The sequence below is a fragment of the Nicotiana attenuata genome, unplaced genomic scaffold (assembly GCF_001879085.1).
Source record: "Nicotiana attenuata strain UT unplaced genomic scaffold, NIATTr2, whole genome shotgun sequence".
NCBI classification, from domain to species: domain Eukaryota; kingdom Viridiplantae; phylum Streptophyta; class Magnoliopsida; order Solanales; family Solanaceae; genus Nicotiana; species Nicotiana attenuata.
Window position 1 is genome coordinate 231,608 of NW_017670864.1, and position 20,671 is coordinate 252,278.

Below are 20,671 nucleotides of genomic sequence, written 5' to 3' on the forward strand. Positions count from 1 at the left end.
TTTTGTTATGTTTTGAATTCCTTGCTTACTCTCATGCTATTCTATGTGCGATATAATGAGAAATCAGGGTCCTAGGGCTTAGTTCAATGGCAAAGGTAGTATGGTACAGGATGTGCGGTGGGCAGCTAGGCGCACATCACAAGCTCGAATTCTGCTGTAGGCTAAGTCTTGTATTTAAGTGGAGAAGGGTAGAGGGACGGGCCCATTATTGATTAGTTTCAAAGCTGAAACAATGGTTTGTCGGTTGTAAAAATAGTTGAATATCAGGTAGTTGAGTAGAGAATAATTCGAACTTGTAGGCTAATTAGTTGAGATGCCCGTTGTTACCACTTAGTAGCAGCATTTTTAATGTCTTCTATGAGCTTCATGGCGAAAAACCATGGGAAGGTGGGGATAGTTATTGTGTCAACCACAGAGGTGTCAAGCCTAGCAATTTACACCCCTCTTGTAATCTTCCATATAGTTATGTTGAGCTATGTATTTATGTGTTGTAATTAGTTAGTATACAGTGGTTGGTGAGTCCCCACTTGGCTTAGCTGTCACTTAGCTACAATGTGATTGGTTGTTAGTTGTTAGTCATAAAAATGTATATACATTAGGCTTGTATATTGTATTGACACATTATTCATTTTCACATAATACAAAAAATGTTTTCTCTCAGTTTCTTTCTCTCTAGATGAAGCTTCTAGATTTTTCCCCATTGGAGCTCTAGCTCGAGCTCGATCTCCTGCTGCATTTGTAGCTCAACATGGTATCAGAGCCTAGCATCTCTCTCNATGAACATTTCAAAGAAAATCACGAGTTTTGAGGCTTGATTCTATGTATATGATGTTATTTTGGCGATGTGATCGCGCGAGTAAGTCCGTAGGATATTTTTGAGGTTGTGTGCATATTTGGTTTGGAGCCCCGAGGGCTCGGGTGAGTTTTGGATAGGGATCGGATTGCATTTCTCATGTTTTGAAAAATCTGGTATTTGGCTTCTGCAATTTTCGCAAATGCGAAGCCAGGGTTCGCAAATGCGAAGGCCCAGCTATCGCAAATGCGAAGGCTGGTTCGCAAATGAGAAACCAGCCCAGGTAGACCAAGCTTCGCAAATGCGAAACCAGGCGTCGCAAATGCAATGGACCCTAGTTCGCAAATGCGAGACCCAGTTCGCAAATGCGAAGGGTCCCCTGGCAGCTTGAATTCGCAAATGCGAAAAATAGTCTCGCATTTCCCAGGCCTGCATTGTTCGCAAATGCGAAACCTATGTTCGCATTTCCCATATCCGAGGCCCAGCAAATTTTATACTTAGTCGAATTTTCACCACTTTTCACCATTCTTTCAAAACCCAAACACCATAGGCGATTTTTCAAGAGCAAGCTTCCTCCCAAATCATTTGTAAGTTGATTTTTACTCAATTCTTTCAACTTTTAACATCATTAAACATGTTTTCCACTTGAAATCAAGGATTTTCATGGGTGAAATTGGGGTTTTTGGGTAGAACCTAGGCTTTCTATAAATTGGGAAGTTGGACCTCGAATTAAAGTCCGATTTCAAAACAAATTATATATTTAAACTCGTGGGGGAATGGTTAACCAGATTTTGGTTCGAACCTCGAGTTTTGACCATGTGGGCCCGGGGGCGTTTTGGGAAATTTTGAGTAAAACTTTGGGAAAATCGTTTTTATGCATTCAAACTAATTCATATAGTGTTTGCTAAAGTAAATTAGAGCAATTTAGTTGATTAGATTCGAGCGANTTCACCCGGGCGCCGCGAAGATGTATCAGGACTTGCGGCAGCATTATTGGTGGCGTAGGATGAAGAAGGATATTGTTGCGTATGTGGCTCGGTGTTTAAACTGTCAGCAGGTCAAGTATGAGCATCAGAGGTCTGGTGGTTTGTCTCAGAGGATTGAGCTTCCCGAGTGTTAAGGAGAGGATTACCATGGATTTTATTACTGGACTTCCGTTGACTCGGAAGAAGTTTGATGCTATTTGGGTCATTGTTGATAGGCTGACCAAGTCAACGCATTTCATTCCAGTAGCAGTCTCCTATTCATCCGAGAGGTTAGCTGAGATTTATATCCGGGAGATTGTTCGCCTTCATGGTGTGCCGGTATCTATCATCTCAGATCGGGGTACGCAGTTTACCTCGCGCTTCTGGAGAGCGGTTCAGCAAGAGTTAGGCACTCAGGTTCAGTTGAGCACAGCGTTCCATCCTCAGACGGACGGTCAGTCCGAGCGGACTATTCAAATTTTGGAAGATATGCTCCGTGCTTGTGTCATTGACTTTGGAGGTTCGTGGGACCAGTTTTTGCCTTTAGCAGAGTTCGCCTACAACAACAGTTACCAATCCAACATTCAGATGGCTCCATATGAGGCATTGTATGGTAGGCGATGTCGGTCTCCAGTCGGATGGTTCGAGCCGGGAGAGGCTCGGTTATTGGGTACAGACTTAGTTCAGGAGGCCTTAGACAAGGCCAAGATTATTCAGGAGAGGTCAGCCCTCTGAGGCCTCGACCTGGGAGTTCGAGTCTGACATGCGGAGCCGTTATCCACATCTATTTCCCGACTCAGGTACTTCTTTCTTTTGTCCGTTCGAGGACGAACGGTTGTTTTAGAGGTGGAGGATGTGACGACCCAAAGGGTCATCACCTGTTTCCTCATTCATTCTGTGCTTTCGAGGCCTTGAAAATCTCATTTTTACTTGCCTCGATTTGCGTGCGCAGTCCGGGCGCATAGCCGGAAAGCTTTTATGTTGAAATATGTGAATTCTGTGAAAAATCTGAAGAATTTTGATATTAATATGTTTAAGGTTGACTTCGGTCAACATTTTTGGTAAACGGACCCGGACCCGAGATTTGGCGGTCCCGGAAGGTCCGTAGGAAAATATGGGACTCGGGCATGTGCCCGAAATCAAATTCCGAGGACTAGAGCCCGAGATATGAATTTTTCCGTGAAATTGTTTTTCTGAAATTATTAAGGAAAATGGAAATGAAAATTGATCGCGCGAGTAAGTCCGTAGGATGTTTTTGAGGTTGTGCGCATGTTTGGTTTGGAGCCCCGAGGGCTCGGGTGACTTTTGGATAGGCATCGGATTGCATTTCTCATGTTTTGAAAAAATCTGGTATTTGGCTTCTGCAATTTTCGCAAATGCGAAGCCAGGGTTCGCAAATGCGAAGGCCAAGCTATCGCAAATGCGAAGGCTGGTTCGCAAATGCGAAACCGGCCCAGGTAGACCAAGCTTCGCAAATGCGAAACCAGGCGTCGCAAATGCGATGGACCCTAGTTCGCAAATGCGAGACCCAGTTCGCAAATGCGAAGGGTCCCCTGGCAGCTTGAATTCGCAAATGCGAAAAATAGTCTCGCATTTTCCAGGCCTGCACTGTTCGCAAATGCGAACCTATGTTCGCATTTCCCATATCCGAGGCCCAGCAAATTTTATACTTAGTCGAATTTTCACCACTTTTCACCGTTCTTTCAAAACCCAAACACCATAGGCGATTTTTCAAGAGCAAGCTTCATCCCAAATCATTTGTAAGTTGATTTTTACTCAATTCTTTCAACTTTTAACATCATTAAANCCTACACTTGGAATTTTCCTCTCTAATGATTCTGACTGCACAATTAGGGGGTACTGTGATTCTGATTGGGCTGCATGCCCTGACTCTAGGAGATCAGTTAGTGGTTATCTTGTTCTGTTGGGCAATAGTCCAATTAGCTGGAAATCTAAGAAACAGGAAACTATTTCCCTTTCCTCAGCTGAGGCAGAATACAGATCTCTCAGAAAAGTGGTGGGTAATTTAACTTGGTTGTGCAGATTGCTAGATGAATTGACTGTTCCCTTTCCCAAGCCTGTTACTGTGTTTTGTGATAGTCAGTCTGCCTTACACATTGCCAGGAATCTTGATTTTCATGAGAGGACAAAGCACATTGAAGTTGATTGTCATTTTGTTCGGGACAAGTTACAGGAAGGCCTGGTGTCCTTGCATCACATTGGCACTACTGATCAATTGGCTGACCTGCTCACCAAAGCCCTCACTGGTATTAAGCATTCTACTGTTTTGGGCAAGTTGTCCGTGAAGTCCTCACCTCCAACTTGAGGGGGGGTGTTGAGCTATGTATTTATGTGTTGTAATTAGTTAGTATACAGTGGTTGGTGAGTCCCCACTTGGCTTAGCTGTCACTTAGCTACAATGTGATTGGTTGTTAGTTGTTAGTCATAAAAATGTATATACATTAGGCTTGTATATTGTATTGACACATTATTCATTTTCACATAATACAAAAAATGTTTTCTCTCAGTTTCTTTCTCTCTAGATGAAGCTTCTAGATTTTTCCCCATTGGAGCTCTAGCTCGAGCTCGATCTCCGGCTGCATTTGTAGCTCAACAAAATAGACGCCCCACTTCCATTTAACCTATGGATTTACATGTGTTCATTTTCTTGAGTAATCTCATGTATAGCATTGTCATCGAAAAAAGGTTTATGAACAAATTAAACAAACAAGAAAAGTCTAGCATGAATGAGCCAATGATTTTCTCGACAATGATGTGGGACGGAAAATTATGGGTAGTCCAACGGTTTATGATATCTTCCAAATAATCACTTTGAGATCTTTCCGTTATGTGAAAATGATTAAATTAAACTCATTTTGAATATAATTCAATTTGTGTCTATCATGTAAATTGAACTGGATGCCATAACAAGAAAAAGAAAACCACATTGTAAATTTGCGTCTATGTGTTCGCTGCAACTTTCATGGAGCTTTTGTTCCATGGAGTTTGATAGAAGTAGGGCCTCTTTTTTATAGTTGAACTTTTTGTTTGGGTTGGGTTAGTGTTTGAAGCGGGTTAATACGAAAAGCTGCTAGATATGGGCGGGTCTTTCTAATGGGTTAAATGTTTTAATTTTGGCCAATAAGAAGTTGCCACGTGGAATTTAAATAATGTAATTATTTTTAATTCAGCATTGACCTAACGGTCAAAGGGCATAAGTGAACCAAAAAAGTGAATGGAGGAGTATTTTTAATTCAATAGGTGGATGAAGGATATTTTTAAATCTTTTCTAATAGTTTAGGGGAATTTTATACCCTTTTCCGATTTTGATATCATAACAATTCTTTACGTTGTAAATGCACATCCAGCAACGAACTGTTGGGTTTTTAAGGTATTTAATTAATATATTAAATACTTAAAAGAGGATGAATGGGAAATGGAGGGAAATAAAATTTTTGAGTGAAATTTTAAGTTCCCCCTCCCTTGGCAAATGGGCATTGTCCCATATTGGAAGAGGAAGAGGTTTTTTATGGGTATATAAGCAATTGCTCTTCTTCTAGCTCTTAAAGAGTTGAGAAGAAGGCAAGCCTCGCGCCGTCGTCGTCGTCGTCGCTCGGCTCGGCTTCGGCTACGGCTTCGGCTTCGGCTTCGGATTCGGATTCGGATTCGGATTCGGATTCGGATTCGGATTCGGATTTGGATTTGGTCAAATGATCGATTGATTGATTAACTTTTTGGACCAAATTTATTTGTTAATAGTAAAATATTAACAGAAATGTTATTAAATATTTGTTTTAATAACAAAATATTAATATTAAATATTAATATTAAATCCAATCCGTTTTTCTGTTTTGGTAACAGAAAAGTAACTACCCTCTTCAATTTTTCCTCTTTATTTTCCCTCTTTATTATTGAGTAAATGGCCATTTATGTAATGGCATTTATGTTGTGGGCGTTTTGCATAAACAGCCATTCTGAAGAGACCCAACTTTGGCTATAAATACAACACTATTCTGCTCAGAATTTTAACTACAATTTTCTGTAGTTTCCTCTCCTTCTTCTGCATACTTTAGCATCAAACAAAGCAAAAAGTAAGTGTGATTTGCTACCGAACACTTTGTGTTCGCTGAAACANCTTTCCTCAGCTGAGGCAGAATACAGATCTCTCAGAAAAGTGGTGGGTGAATTAACTTGGTTGTGCAGATTGCTAGATGAATTGACTGTTCCCTTTCCCAAGCCTGTTACTGTGTTTTGTGATAGTCAGTCTGCCTTACACATTGCCAAGAATCCTGTTTTTCATGAGAGGACAAAGCATATTGAAGTTGATTGTCATTTTGTTCGGGACAAGTTACAGGAAGGCCTGGTGTCCTTGCATCACATTGGCACTACTGATCAATTGGCTTACCTGCTCACCAAAGCCCTCACTGGTATTAAGCATTCTACTGTTTTGGGCAAGTTGTCCGTGAAGTCCTCACCTCCAACTTGAGGGGGGGTGTTGAGCTATGTATTTATATGTTGTAATTAGTTAGTATACAGTGGTTGGTGAGTCCCCACTTGGCTTAGCTGTCACTTAGCTACAATGTGATTGGTTGTTAGTTGTTAGTCATAAAAATGTATATACATTAGGCTTGTATATTGTATTGACACATTATTCATTTTCACATAATACAAAAAATGTTTTCTTTCAGTCTCTTTCTCTCTAGATGAAGCTTCTAGATTTTTCCCCATTGGAGCTCTAGCTCGAGCTCGATCTCCTGCTGCATTTGTAGCTCAACAGTTTTCAATTGGAATCTAGTGTAATGTTGCTTAATAGGTTCACCAAGACTGTGATGAGATAGTTGGAGTGTTGGACCATAGACTTCCTTCGATGACAATAAGAAGGTTTAGAAATAGTGGAATAATATTGGCTATAAAACCTACCTAGTGCTCCCATGTTTCTTCTAAACCTAGCCCAGAAATACTCATAATCCACTCTGGTATTAATGGACTTCCATTTGGTGACAAATTGACAATACATCATTAAACTGCAAGAAGATACTAATATCTAATAGAGTATCTGATTTGTATGTTAGCTACGAGTAAGTTATGATATCTTGCCTCAATTGGTATGGAAGTAGACCAAAGATTTGGTCTGCTTGAACCTGATGCTACTGTCGGTGGTGGTTTAATATGTTGCATAACAGAGTAACAGTAACCGCAGCTAATGGTTCTAGACTTCATGGGGGTGAGCATAAAGGTGCAAGTTTATTTTACTAGGATGCTGCCATTCTGCTGCTTCGGTTATATTTTTTTTTTCCTGGTTACTGTTTTTCTTTCCGTAGTTCTTTGTCATAACCTAAGTTGCTCGGACTCGGGTGTGGGTGTCCGATATGGGTGCGGATCTAGAGGTCGGATCCTTCATGATCTAGATTTTAGGATTCAGGGATACGGATCCAGGTGCGAATACGGGTGCGGGAATTCGGATACAAATAATTAAAAGATCCAAAAATAGATTATAAAAATATGTCTAAATTATAAGATGATATGTGGAAAACTTACAAGGTATTCTGAGAAGGAGAAAATATTAATGAAGAGGAGAATTCGAGAAGGAGATAAAAGGAAAAGGACTGACATAAAACTTTCTATATACAAGGTATTCCATTTTCTTCAATTTCACCTTAGCTTTTGTTTTGTTTTTAGAAATCATTGTATCTATCTCGAATTTCTCTGTCAATTTTGGTCAAAGTGCCCAAAAACAGTTGACCAAATCCGGTATGGATCACACACCCACACCCACGTCATGTCGATAAGGGTGTGGCAGAGTCCGAGCAACTTTGGTCAAAACTACTGCGACTCTGCTTTTATTGAGCCGAGGGTCTACCAGGAACTAGGGGTATTCATAAAAATCCGAAAAATCGAACCAAACCGACCAAAAGAACCGATACTTTTTGGTTTGGTTTGGTTTTGGTTTTGAAATTTAAAAACCGATCAAATTTGGTTTGGTTTTGGTTTTAATAAAAAAAACGAACCAAACCGGATATAGGAGTAGCTATTTTAAATTTATTATTACACCTACAAAATTTCAAAAATTTTATTGTAAATGTTAATCGTTTGCGCTTTTAGTACAGTTCTTTACCTTTACATTCTAGTTTGATTGGTAGTTTTCTTTTGTTAAGTGTAAAAATCTATTTCATGTTAAAAATAATATATTTTTAAGTGAGTCCTTAAATTATTCATCATTATTTGATTCAATTATCATCAATATATCTTGTTAAATAATAGATTTCTCAGAGGGCAATTGATTTGATAGTGTTACGTTGAAAATGTGGTCGTCGAAATATGTGTTGGGTAGTGTATGTCTTATATTTAAGAAAAAGCCGACAAATAACCGAAAAAACCGAAAAACCGACTTAAACTGAATCGAGAAAGAACCGACTTAATTGGTTTGGTTTGGTTCTAATATTTGAAAAACCAATTTACTTGGTTTGATTTCTTTTTAGGGAAAAATCGATCCAAACCGAACCATGAACACCCCTACCAGGAACAACCTCTCTACCTTCACAAGGTAAGGGTAAGGTCGGCATACATACTATCCTGCCTAAACCTCACTTGTGGGTATACACTGGGTATGTTATTGTTGTTGTTGCTGCTACTAATTGGTGTGAAGGTGAATAATAGTGCATTAGCTGGTTAGATCTGTTGAGCTTTGGAGAGAGAGAGGGGTTAGGATAGATTTTGGACAGTAATGGCGAGGTTATTATATCGCGTAATAGTACCATTTTTCTTTATCCTTTCCTCTAAGCTGATAATGTAAATTGTTCACAATTTCCAAGTATAGTGGCAGAAGTGTCTGTGAAGCCTTTCTATATAGTGAGAATGAAAAAATAGGAACTGATGTAACCTATTGAAAAAATAAAGCAATAAAGAGAAAAAATAGAAACCAATATAGAATTCGACCGACCTTGAAGAGTAGGAGGAAAATTTGCCGCTAATTATGTTCCCTTTAAAAGCAAGTATGTGAACGAAGAGTTCTCATATTGATGATATTTCATATGCTTTGGTGAAAACTCTGAAGTTGACACTTGGAAAAACACAAGGGAAATACCGAAATAGGAATCTGGAGGGCAAACTGTGGCTTTATGGTATAGAACTGTACTTAAAGAATCTACAACCAACAAAAAAGATTTCCCCTTTCAAACACTAGCATAAGACTTCAAGGAATTTAGAAAATGATATAGGGTCAGACTTCTTCATAAAAGAAGAGGGTAACCACTTGTAAGATAACCGAGAGAGTTAAATTTTTTAAGCATAATCTGTAGTCGGAATCTGATTCTGTTCAGCAGAAGGCAAAAAAAAAAAAAAACTATCAGTCGTCTGCTTTTCGACATGGTGTGAAACTTCAGATTTATAGTATCAACCATAAAGAACACAATCTAGAGTGAGAAGTAGTTTTTCTTTTATTAGTAGTAATAATTTTCAGGAAAGTTGTTTTTGTTAGTTACTAGCATGTGAAGTAAACAGTGAAGAATTTAATATGTGGACTTGAAGAAGTTTTAATTAACACGAAATTCTCTCAGGAATCATGCTAAAGTCATGGATCATTTGAGTCAGTTAAGCATTTCATGATTTTTCCTAACCATTACTGTTGCCACTAGACAATAAGGGATAGAGAAGGATGGGTCTGTGATTTGCTTTAGTTTAGTCCTAACAGTCATATCGAGGCTCAAATCAGCTCCTTATCTTTATTATCTTGCTGTTATTGCTTTGAGAAGTTGTTAGTCTGCTTCTGATTACACCTCTTAGGGATAACTAGAAAATTGAAGCAGACAAAGACGTCTAATGCGAGATGGAAAATTGAAACAAAAGAGAATGGTTTTTACGTGGTTTGAGCAACCGAACTACATCTCCAGGATTTCCGTCTGGAGATTTCTTATGCTATCTGAGTAACAGATGCAACTGATGCTATCTGGATTTCTTATGCTTTCTTTTTATTTTCTGTAGATTTGTTCCATAACGACTCTTGTTCAGCAACATGTCTATGTTGTCAGGTCTCATTTTTGTTAACAATTTGAGCATGCAATTTGAGGCAGAGCGTGTTTGATTCTTTGTAAGATTCTTCATGTCATATTCGAGTCTGCCAATTTCCAAGACATCCAATGCTTATGGAAATGTGGATGTTAAGAATTATGTGTGGTTATACAGATTGGACAAGATTTGAAAATGGTTGTGGGAAGTGGCGAAGCTAGGAATTTCACCAGAGTATTCAAATTTGAAAGAACTGAAACAAAATTCCCGACAAAGGGTGTTTAATATATATTGTATACCTCTAAAACGTAATATTTTACCTATATATACAGTGTAATTTTTTCGCCACTGTTTGTGGGGAGGGGGACATGTTAGAAATGATATAACAAACGGCATTGATGTATATGATAAAATGAGACGAGGTCGTCTAAGATAGTTTGATATCAAACTATCAATAGCAGAGTTGGATACAAATATCAATAGCAGCCAAAAATGGGAAATGAATGGAGAAATGTCATTGGAATGAAAAACATTATTCATAATTGTTGCTTTGTATTAATTGCATCAATAGATACTTTGGACATTATTATCGATCTTTGATACTTAAAATTTTCAGTACAAAACACTACAAATTGCTGAGACTTATCAAATGTTTTTCACCATCCAAACATTGAAAACATTTTCGATGATAGATAAATCAAATTCTTAGTCAAATCCAAATTCAGATTCAAGATCAACGTACAGAGCAAGCTATCAAACCTTTGAGTCGTTAACCGAAGAATCAAAGAATACTCTCTCGAGACTTAAATCTGCAAATAAATACTACTCCTTATGTTCCACTTTGCGTAAATCTTCTATTATTCGTAGAGTCAAATAAAATTTTCTTCGACTACGTTTCTTGCAAACACTTTCTAAATATTTTGAATCATGTTAACTATTGTGATTTGTAATACTTTTTAGTGTTAACAAATAGTAGGATCGAGAGTGTCTTTTAAGATTTTGATACATAAGTAAGCGCACGCCATGAGAGGCAGATCTAACTTTCTGACACCGAATTTAACTGAACCCATAACTTTCAACGTGGAGCATAAATTTATAGGTAAAAATTCTCTAAAATTGCAATAAATAGCAAAATTCTAAAATTGAACCCATAATTTTAAAAATGAGATGAGTTCAATAATAAAAACCTTAAAAGCTAAACCCATAGAATTAAAATTCTGAATCCGTCTTTGTCCACGAGTCGTAGAGATTTGGACCACAAAGCACTTTTTGGAAAAAAACTCAACTCTCTGGACCTTTTGGCATAAAAATTACTCTCCTTTACTTTTACTTGTCCACTAAAATACATGTTCACTTTTACTTGTCTATTTTAGCAAATCGAGAGAAATAAAAATTACTCTCCTTTATTTATTTTTCTGTTTTATCCTTATCATTAACGGCTCATTTCTCAAATTATTTTCAAGACCTTTTGAAGTACTATTATTATTATTATAGTAAAATATGTGCCTATTAGTATTTCTTAATTGGAGTGCAAAGTTCACTCTGTACAAGAAAAAATGGACCTAGTTAGTAGGAAATTGAAGTGGAAAAACTAGTAACTCGTTAGTTACGTAAACTACACCATAAATGAATGAAACTAAAGATTCTAGTTTTAATGGGGACATAAATCAAGTGGTTTAATGAATTAAATTAAAGAAAAGAAGCTTTTAGTACTTCACATTTATAGATAACCACAAAATCAGTGCTACTGACAAAGCCAACGGTAACTTTATTCAAACCACTTAAAAGTCTCCTTGACCGTTCTGTCCCAAAGTATTCTCCATCTTTTTCCTCAGTTTTCTTCTATCAGAAATCCCAATCATTGTAGTTGAAGATAATGAGGTGCTTTAAATCTTGCTTTGGTAATTGCAAGCACAAGAAAATCATAAAGCCATGTACTAGAAGTTATAACAAGATTAATAGCATCTCTCCTAAAACTCTTCAGGTTGGTATCCCATTCCCACTTATTATTCTGGTAACTGTATCATTACTATCTGTTTGTTTTCTTATTATCTTCGGTTTTCTTAGAATCTACAATCAGGGGAGGATGTAGTGCTATCTCACGAGTCCAATTGAACTCATAACGTTCGATATGGAGTAAAAATTTATATGTAAAAGCTCATTAAAATTGCAAAAATAATAGATAAGAACTCATAACGTAAAAAATATAATGTGGTCAATGTTAAAAACCTTAAAAGTTGAACCCATAAGCTTAGATCCGCCTGTCTACAATTGTTTGTTGCCACTGCTTTTTTTTCATCTTGTCTTGAGTCGAGGGTGTATCAGAAATAACCTCTCTAACTTCCAAGGTAGGGGTAAGACTACCCTCCTCAGACACCACTTGAGAGATTTCACGGAATTTTTTTTTCTTTTTAATTTGAAGTTATTGATTGACTTCTCATACTTCCTTTTTTTCTTTTTTGTTTAAAGAATTTGCTTCGGACACACGAAAATGGTGAAGCATCTGTAGCCATTATTAATGCTACAAAAGAAGAAGCTCAGCTCGAGGATGCTACAAACCTCATTAACCTCATTCAAGAATCCAAGTAAGATTTTTTTTTCTGAAATCTTTAGATGTCATGTTTTAAAGCTAACAATAATTAGAGAGACGGATCTAGGATTTAATTTGATGGATTCAGTCCGCTAAAAACTAGATCCATTACACTTTTGAAATTATGGATTCAGTATCTAATATTTATTAAAATTTTAGTGATTTTTCACATTTATATTATATTCCGTGTCGAAAATTTTGTCACTCTTCATTCTCTGAAAAAAAACAGGAATAAGGAGGAAGAAGAGGAAGAGTTGAATAGAAGCAGCAGAAAGAAGGTTACATTTGATGATGTAAATATATCATCAATCATCAATGAGAGGGGCTTAGCAAACCAAGAATCTGCAAATTGCTTAGAGGAGATATGCAAAAAGGAAAAGGAAAAGGAGAAAGCGAACGTAAAAGAAGAAGAAGAAGAAGAAGAAGAAGGGAACACGTTTCCTCCAAGTCATAGATATCATTGCTGCAGAAACAGTGATGACGAATTTGAAGCTATTGATTTAAACGATAGTAGTGATGTGGAAGATGACGACGCCAACAATAATAATGAAATAAATGACGATGAAATTGAATTTTCTGAAAATGCAGCAATGATTCAACAAGAACAGTCTTCCGAGTCATCTTTATTTTCGCTCTCCATAGACTCTAGGAAAAGAAATCCGACGCCAGAAATGGGTGAAAAGGAGGTCAATAGTCCATTGAAACTTAGTACACAATCCATCAATTTTAGTGCTAAAGATCGGAGTCAATTATCAGTGTTGAATCCAATTCAAGAGAAGGAGAATATCAACATTCTGAATCTTCCTAACTTTAGAATTAGTACTACTTGTTGTGTACAACAAGAGCCTAGTTTGAAGCAGTCAACAAAACAAACAAAGCGCCAGGAGGAGAATCAAATCACAGTAGATACTAGCCTTTCGAGCTGGTTAATTGAATCACAAGACGAGGATACACCAAATTCCAAAAACAATGTTGGTGATTTGGTTGGCAATTATTCATCTTCAGAGAGGACCAAGTCTCGGGTACGAGTTGAAGATAGACCAATTTTAGGAGAGTTGACAGTAGCTGAACTCAAACATATAGCTAATTCATCTTCTCCAAGACGATTACCGACCCGTAGTCCAGATGAAAAGAAGCCAATTATAATAGGGACTGTGGGGAGTTATTTGAGACATACAGGGCAGGAGGCTACAGATTCAGATTCTGCTTCATCTTGCAAAGGCATTTCATCGAACAAGACATATGCGCTCCTAAGAAAGGTACATCGTGTTCTCATTTCCTACAATTTTTTACTTTGCTTTAATTTTCAACTCACTTCTCTTCTATATTCAGCACGAAGTTTAAGAAAAAAAGAAAAATTTTAAAATTGCAAAAGTAACATTTGTGTCGCTATAAGACTTTTGAAACTTGTGGACGTGCAAATACCATTTATTTTCTTCTAACAATTCGACTTGGGATTTGCAGGATAGAAACAACAGCAGCCATTCTACACCATTTCAGGTCAGGTTAGAGAGAGCACTAGATAGTGGTTTGGCTCGAGCTTAACCATATAAGGTCTATCGGAAACAATCTCTTTATAGAGTAAGATATGCGTACACATTACTCTCTTCAGACTCTGCTTGTGAGATTACACTGAATATTTGTTAAAAGGGATCAGTAAGCACAATGTCTCATCGTTCGACAGAAAAAAGTTGTGCCCCTTTTGTGTAATTAGTATGAATTGCATTTTGTTGGACGTGCCAGAATTTGTTAGGAGCGTGTATTCTTCAGAATTTGTCGTGCCAGTGAAATGTGTGTGTATGTTCAAGCGATTTGATAGTGTAAAAATATTCATGACGGCATATTTATGAATTTAAGCTTTTGAAATAATGTTTTGGCAATAGAATTAATATTTTGAAATTATTGTGTGGTAAAATACTTGATTAATATGCAATGGTGATACATTTATCTGATTGTACACTTAGGATAATGAAACATTGCATCGAGACATATAGCTAAATAAAAAATAAACAAATTAAATTTGCTATATAATGACTTTTTGGATTTGAAATTAGTCTTTAGCCTTGAGCCTTGACTTTGACACATCTGTACGTAATTTGATTCATTAATAATGTGGCATTGGAGTCTGTTTAGATAACAGTCCTGTTTTCTAATATAAACTTTTGAGAAGTTTTATTCAACCAGAAATCATTAGAGTGGACTTTTCTCAATATCTTCTAATCATTGAAGTTTAATGATGCAATTGTTCTTGAATTGAAAGGGAAATTTGACAATCAATAATTAATATAATTTCTTTAAAGGTCAAAACAAAAGTTGGTTAAATTTCATCTCTTTACTAAAATCTAGTAGAAAATATTTTATAGTTTATTTTACTTTATAAGGATCAAACTTTCTACAAAATGAAATCTTACATTATTTTTGCTAAAATATGCAAGTGCAATCTTTAAAATTTGTTAGTTCAACTTAAATCATTTATTTTATGTTACATTAAAATTATTAACTTACTTTATAAGCTCTCTTCTCTTATAAATTTGTATTAGTTTAGCTTAAGTCATAACTCTTTATTTTTTCTTTGTCTTTTGTTTGTAAATTAGCGGCTTTTTCGGTTACAGATTTTAGATTTTTCCCAATTTGTAGAGTCTAGAAGGTTTCTAAACTGGGTAAATAGATTTTAATTAAAGTAACAAAGGTGAAAATTCTTTGAAATAAATTTTTAATTTAAATAGATTAATTGTTAATATATTTACTTAAAGTAAGTGGTCTTTGATAAATATTTTAAATTTTTTGTTCAACTTTCTTTTATAGAAAAAGGGGATGTTGATTGCAACTTTTTTAAGTTGTTCATTTTGTGGTAGCATTATGAATTTAATGTAAAAAAGGCATCGGAAAAATCTTACTTGCCGGTGTAAACATTATTTTTCTTGAACCCGCTTGCTTGAAATCTTGGGTCCGCCACTGCCTCCGATCGAGACCCCATGAACACACTAATATAATACTATGTATTTAATTTGTACTTCGTAGCTCTTTTTTTGGTTTAGTTCTATTTTATTTTTCCTTCTTATCATTCTTTCCTTTTCATCTCCTACTCCAAGTCTTCACGGTAAACAACAAAGGAGTCAAGAGATCAAACTACTTATTACTTCTATTGAGATTTGTCTTATCTTGAACCATTATAAATTGGTTTTATTATAATAATTTATGTGACAATAGGATCTAAGTTCATGATGGTATTTGTTTAAATATTTTTATCCCAAATTATTGCTTAAACATAATTGAATTTCAATCAAATTATTGATATTCTTTTTCAAAATTTTAGGATAAAATATACTTTTCTTTTTTGGATAAGCAAGTCACACATAAAGAACTCGTCATATATTCTAAGAGCTTTTTAATATTTTCATTCTTCTTTTAGCTATAAAATTTGCAAAGTTTCAACTTTTACAGTATTAAATTTTCATTAGTATTTTACTTTTCCTTTTTTATTTTGAAGTTTATAGTAAAACTTGAATAGGTTTTAAGATAAACATTATGCATTAATTGTCAAATTATAATTGATAATATTAATGACAAACACAGATTTAGATTAGCAAGATTATAATTTATCTCGTTTAATAATGTGCAATGTCACACCCCTTTTTTACCTTCACTAGACCCACTTATAAATAATAAAAAGATTTTTGAAGCTCAAAGGATTTTCAATTATGAAAAGTGACAAAATTGTGCTTTGCGTTTCAAAGGATTTTTCAGAGTCGCCACCTGACATTGGTTTCGGTGTGCCAGGTCACCGTTTTCAGAATAACAATTTTCCTTCAGAACATATTTGACTCTTAAGCCAGTTTGCACCAGATTCGGGTAAGGGGGTTCATTTGACTAGGGGAGAAGGTGTTAGGCATTCCCCGAGTCCCGTGAAAGCCACAGTTGCGTACTTGATCTAGTTGGCTTTCCAAAATATTCAAATTGAGGTAAAAATAAACACAGAAAAGAAAAGTAAACACACAAGAGGCTCGCGGTCGTTCCTACCTAATAAAAGAAAATAGAAAAAGAAAATTAAAGTAAAATCCTAAATACTAATACATACTATGCTTTTCCACGAGATTCGTCATGGCCTCCAAATACAAATACTTCGGAGCATACCCCGGATAAAGATATATACAAATTTCGCGAGGTATTTTCCGGATAATAAACTAAAAGAAATGACCCCTCGCCTCAAAATTAAACAAACAAAATCCTAAAGTTTGCCTACCCGAACATTCTAAATCATGCTCGAGTTCTCTTGACTTTTTATTTTTATGTATTTGGCCAAGCTCAATTCCTAAGGCATGTAAACAATTTAATCACTAACGAGCTCGGTCTTTTCCTATACCCGGCCCAACAATCATTCAAAATAATTCAATCAAACTGTTTTTCACACAAAGCTGATAGTCGATGCGCAAAACACAAACGGAAAGAAAATATAACTGGACAAAATACACCATTTATCCTTATTTCTTAGCTTATAGAATTAATTTGTTAACCCTCTCAATGTCACGACCCATTTTCACAATAGGTCGTGATGGCGCCCAACACCATTGCTGGGCAAGCCAACGCGGAATTATAATTAATTTTTTTTTTTTTTTTTTTTTAATCTTTTTGCCAATTAGTTTCAGAAATCTCTTAATTCAAGGTTAAAAAACAAGTAGTGGCCATTAAGGTACCCAAAATAATTATACAATTTCCAAAGAAATAATCTACTAAAGTATGTGCCAAGACCTGGTGTCATAAGTTACGGGCAACTAGTAGAATATACAAAAGTACAATCCTATCCTACTGTCCGAAATGGAATAGACAGCAAAACTAAATAAGAGAAACTCCATCAAGCTGCTGAACGGTACAGGAGGGGAGCAGCTCACCGTGGAAGTCTCGGAATAGGCTCAATGATACGCACCAGACTGATAGCCAGATGTACCTACCTCAGACCCTGTACAATTAAGTACAGAAGCGTAGTATGAGTACATAAATAATATGTACCCAGTAAGTATCCTGTCTAATCTCGAAAAAGTAGAGACGAGAAGTCGACATGACACTTACTAGGGTCAAAATAAAATGAGATACAAATTATACTGTGCATGGGTAAAAGTAATCAAATAGCAGTATGTAGCAAGAACTAACAGGTTCTCCCCTAAGTAATGTCACTAGTGGCAACTTCATTTCAGGGCAAATAATAATCTAAATCATAGAAATTCTGAATAAAACAGGCACAAATAGTGCCGAGGTCGTACGGTCCGATCCAACATAAAGTAAATTGTGCACTGCCAGGGTCAAGCGGCACGAACCATAGATGCATCTATTACCCGCTCGCGAATCAACCATGCGACGTGGTCACATGTAATAAACATATCAACAGACAACAACGACATGCAGCTGGAGAGAAGCTACTCAATGCATTTTTCATCTTTCCTTTTTAAAAACCAAGAATGGTCATATTCCTCTTAAGTAACTTCGTTTGTCATAATCTCCACGATTAAACAGTCTAAATTAAACATAGAGTTGCAAAGATACCACATAAAGCATGCTTTTGGGTCCTAAACTACCCGAACTTAGCACAATAGTAGCTACGCACGGACTCTCGTCACCTAGTGCGTACGTAGCCCCCGCATTTAATGACAAATTATTAGATTATATCACCTATGGGGACAATTTCCTCTTACAAGGTTAGATAGGAGACTCACCTCGCTCCAATGTGCACTTCCAATACCAAGAATGAGCCCGAACCCTCAAATCGGAGCCGAATGATTCAAAACTAGATAAATAAGGTAGGAATTAGTCAATATAAGCTTACAAGATCATTTTCTAACTATTTACTCAATTTCCCACCCTTAAACACAAATTTCCTAAAATCCGACCCGGGCTCACGTGCCCGGATTCCTAATTTTTTCGAAAGAAGTTGTTCTCTATAGCCTAAGGATCGATAATATATGATTTCTAATTTACTCCCTAACAAATTTTGTGGTTAAATCTAGCTTTTACTAAAACCCTAGGTTTTTGCTTTAATCCCATGATTTCACCTTAATACTAGTGTTTAATCTACCTAAGACATTATTATCAAACTAGAAATAGGTAGAACACACTTACCTCAAGATGCTAGGTGAAGTTCTTCTCTCAAAAGCTCTAAAATCGCCCAATGGAGGAGTGAAAAAGTGACAAAAAATGACTTAGAACCTGTATTAAATGAACCTCTCTGCTCCAACGATTTTCGCATCTGCGGTCAGGGGACCGCATCTGCGAGAAATGGACCGCATCTGCGAAATGGGCCAAAAGAGCTGGGACCGCTTCTGCGGTCTAGAGGCCGCATCTGCGGTTCCTGGCCTGGCCTGCCCTGGGCTGCTTCTGCGATGGAAGGACCACATCTGCGGTCTCGCGCCTGCGGTCCACCAACCGCATGTGCGGTTATGACAGAAGCAGCAGCTTCAGCTCTTCCCAAAAATTTGCACTTCACTCGAGCCTTGTCCGATTGACGCTCGGGGCTCCCGGGCCCCGCCCAAACATACCGACAAGTCTGAAATCACGAGACGGACCTATTCGAACCTTCGGAACACCCGAAACAACGCTAAATTTAGGAATCACCCCCTAAAACCAAATGAATCAAACTTATGAACTTCAAGTTCTTAATTTTTCTCTAACGGGCCAAAACACCCTTAAACTACTCGGATTGACACCAAATTTTACGGGCAGGTCTTAAATGATATTTCGGACCTGTACCGGGCTTCAGAACCAACATACGAGCCCGATACCCATGAAATAAATCATTAATCAGTTTCTTTAAATCCTTAAAACTTCAAATTAATAATTTCAAATAAAAATTCTTTACTCGGGCTAGGGACTTCGGAATTTGATTCCGGGCATACGCCCAGGTCCCATATTTTCCTGCGGACCCACCGAAACCGTCCAAACACGAATTCGGGCCCGTTTGCCCAAAATGCTGACCAAAGTCAAACTTAGCCTTTTAAGAAAATCCTAAAGAGTCAAAAGTGCATATTTCAATCCACACCCTTCCAAATCCCAGGCCAACCATCCCCGCAGGTCATAAATTAGTTAAAGCAAGCACGGAGAGTGTTATTTGGAGGAATGGGGTTCTAAAAAGGCAAACGACTGGTCGGGTCGTTACACTCAAATAACAATCATATTCTCCATTTCTAACTTAACAGGTGCACTCAATTATCTTTTAAACTAATCTGACTTTTCACAGCATATTTCAATACCCCGAAACACACCCCAAGTACCGAAATTCCTTAACCAAATTACTGAAAAGCTCATAACAAATCGCAACACAATTCTGTGCAAAGCAGCCCTCGATTGAATTTTCCATTCTACAACACATTTGACATATTAAAAGCATCATAAATCTCTAAACTAAATGGGTAAATACTCATGAATAGGGCAGTTCCTTCCTCCAAACTTTAATACTTCAACAACACACGTTGCTCATATTTGACAATCAGAGAATACCATCAAGGAATCATACAACACCCATAGCCAATTCATAATTTACTAACAACTACAAGGCCAAGCAAATTGCAGATAACCATAAGAGCAATACAACCCCAAACACTAGCTCAAATCATATTTAGATCCAAAATGACATAAAAGAGATTAGACGTAACTTGCCGGGGGCTGACTTTGAAGTTCAAGGGTGTTGGAATGGAGGAGTTCGCTGGAGTTTTATTTTGGGATCTCTTATGGGTTCTAGGATTAGGTGCTGATGGCTAAAGAAAAGAGAGGAGGGGGTTTGGTGGGTGGTTGTTCCGGCGGTGGCTCTGCTGCTCGTTTTTCGTCGAGCTGGGTGATGAAGAGGGACGATTGCTGCTATGGTGTTTTTGGGATGAAGAAGAAGAAGCTTAAGGTGTGTAAGGGTTGAAGATGATGAAGAAAGGTGTTGAAGGGTGACGGTTGGGTGGTCTTTTTTTTTTTTTATTTGCTGAAGGGTCTTTAGGTTAGGGGAGTATGGGCTTATGAATTATGGGCTAGGTCCGAATTGGGCCAAATTTGGCCAAATTTACCTTTAAAAGTGGCCCTTTAACTCTACTAGACTAAAAATATTAATTCCTAAAATAATAACTATAAAATTGTGAAATCATTCCTAATTAACTAAAACAAACTGCATTATGACATGAAGTTATATATATTGATATTTTCGAAGATTATACTATAAATAAAAATGGGTTAAAAATAATATTTTTCTAAAAATACCTAATACCTTAATTAAATAGAGAAAAATGAAATTATTTTTGTATTTTTTAATTTTTGTGATAAAATAAAGTAAAAGAGTCAAAACTAGTTAAA

The 20,671-nt window shown here is 36.7% G+C and overlaps 1 protein-coding gene across 1 annotated transcript; it reads left to right on the forward strand.

The window, feature by feature from the left end:
• The first annotated feature begins 11,552 nt into the window (after positions 1-11,552).
• Positions 11,553-14,188, forward strand: LOC109244018. The gene is made up of 4 exons (XM_019411048.1): positions 11,553-11,746; positions 12,232-12,347; positions 12,582-13,611; positions 13,817-14,188. The coding sequence occupies exons 1-4, from the start codon at positions 11,639-11,641 to the stop codon at positions 13,895-13,897; spliced, it is 1,335 nt and encodes a 444-aa protein (XP_019266593.1). The 5' UTR covers positions 11,553-11,638; the 3' UTR covers positions 13,898-14,188.
• The last annotated feature ends 6,483 nt before the right edge of the window (positions 14,189-20,671 follow it).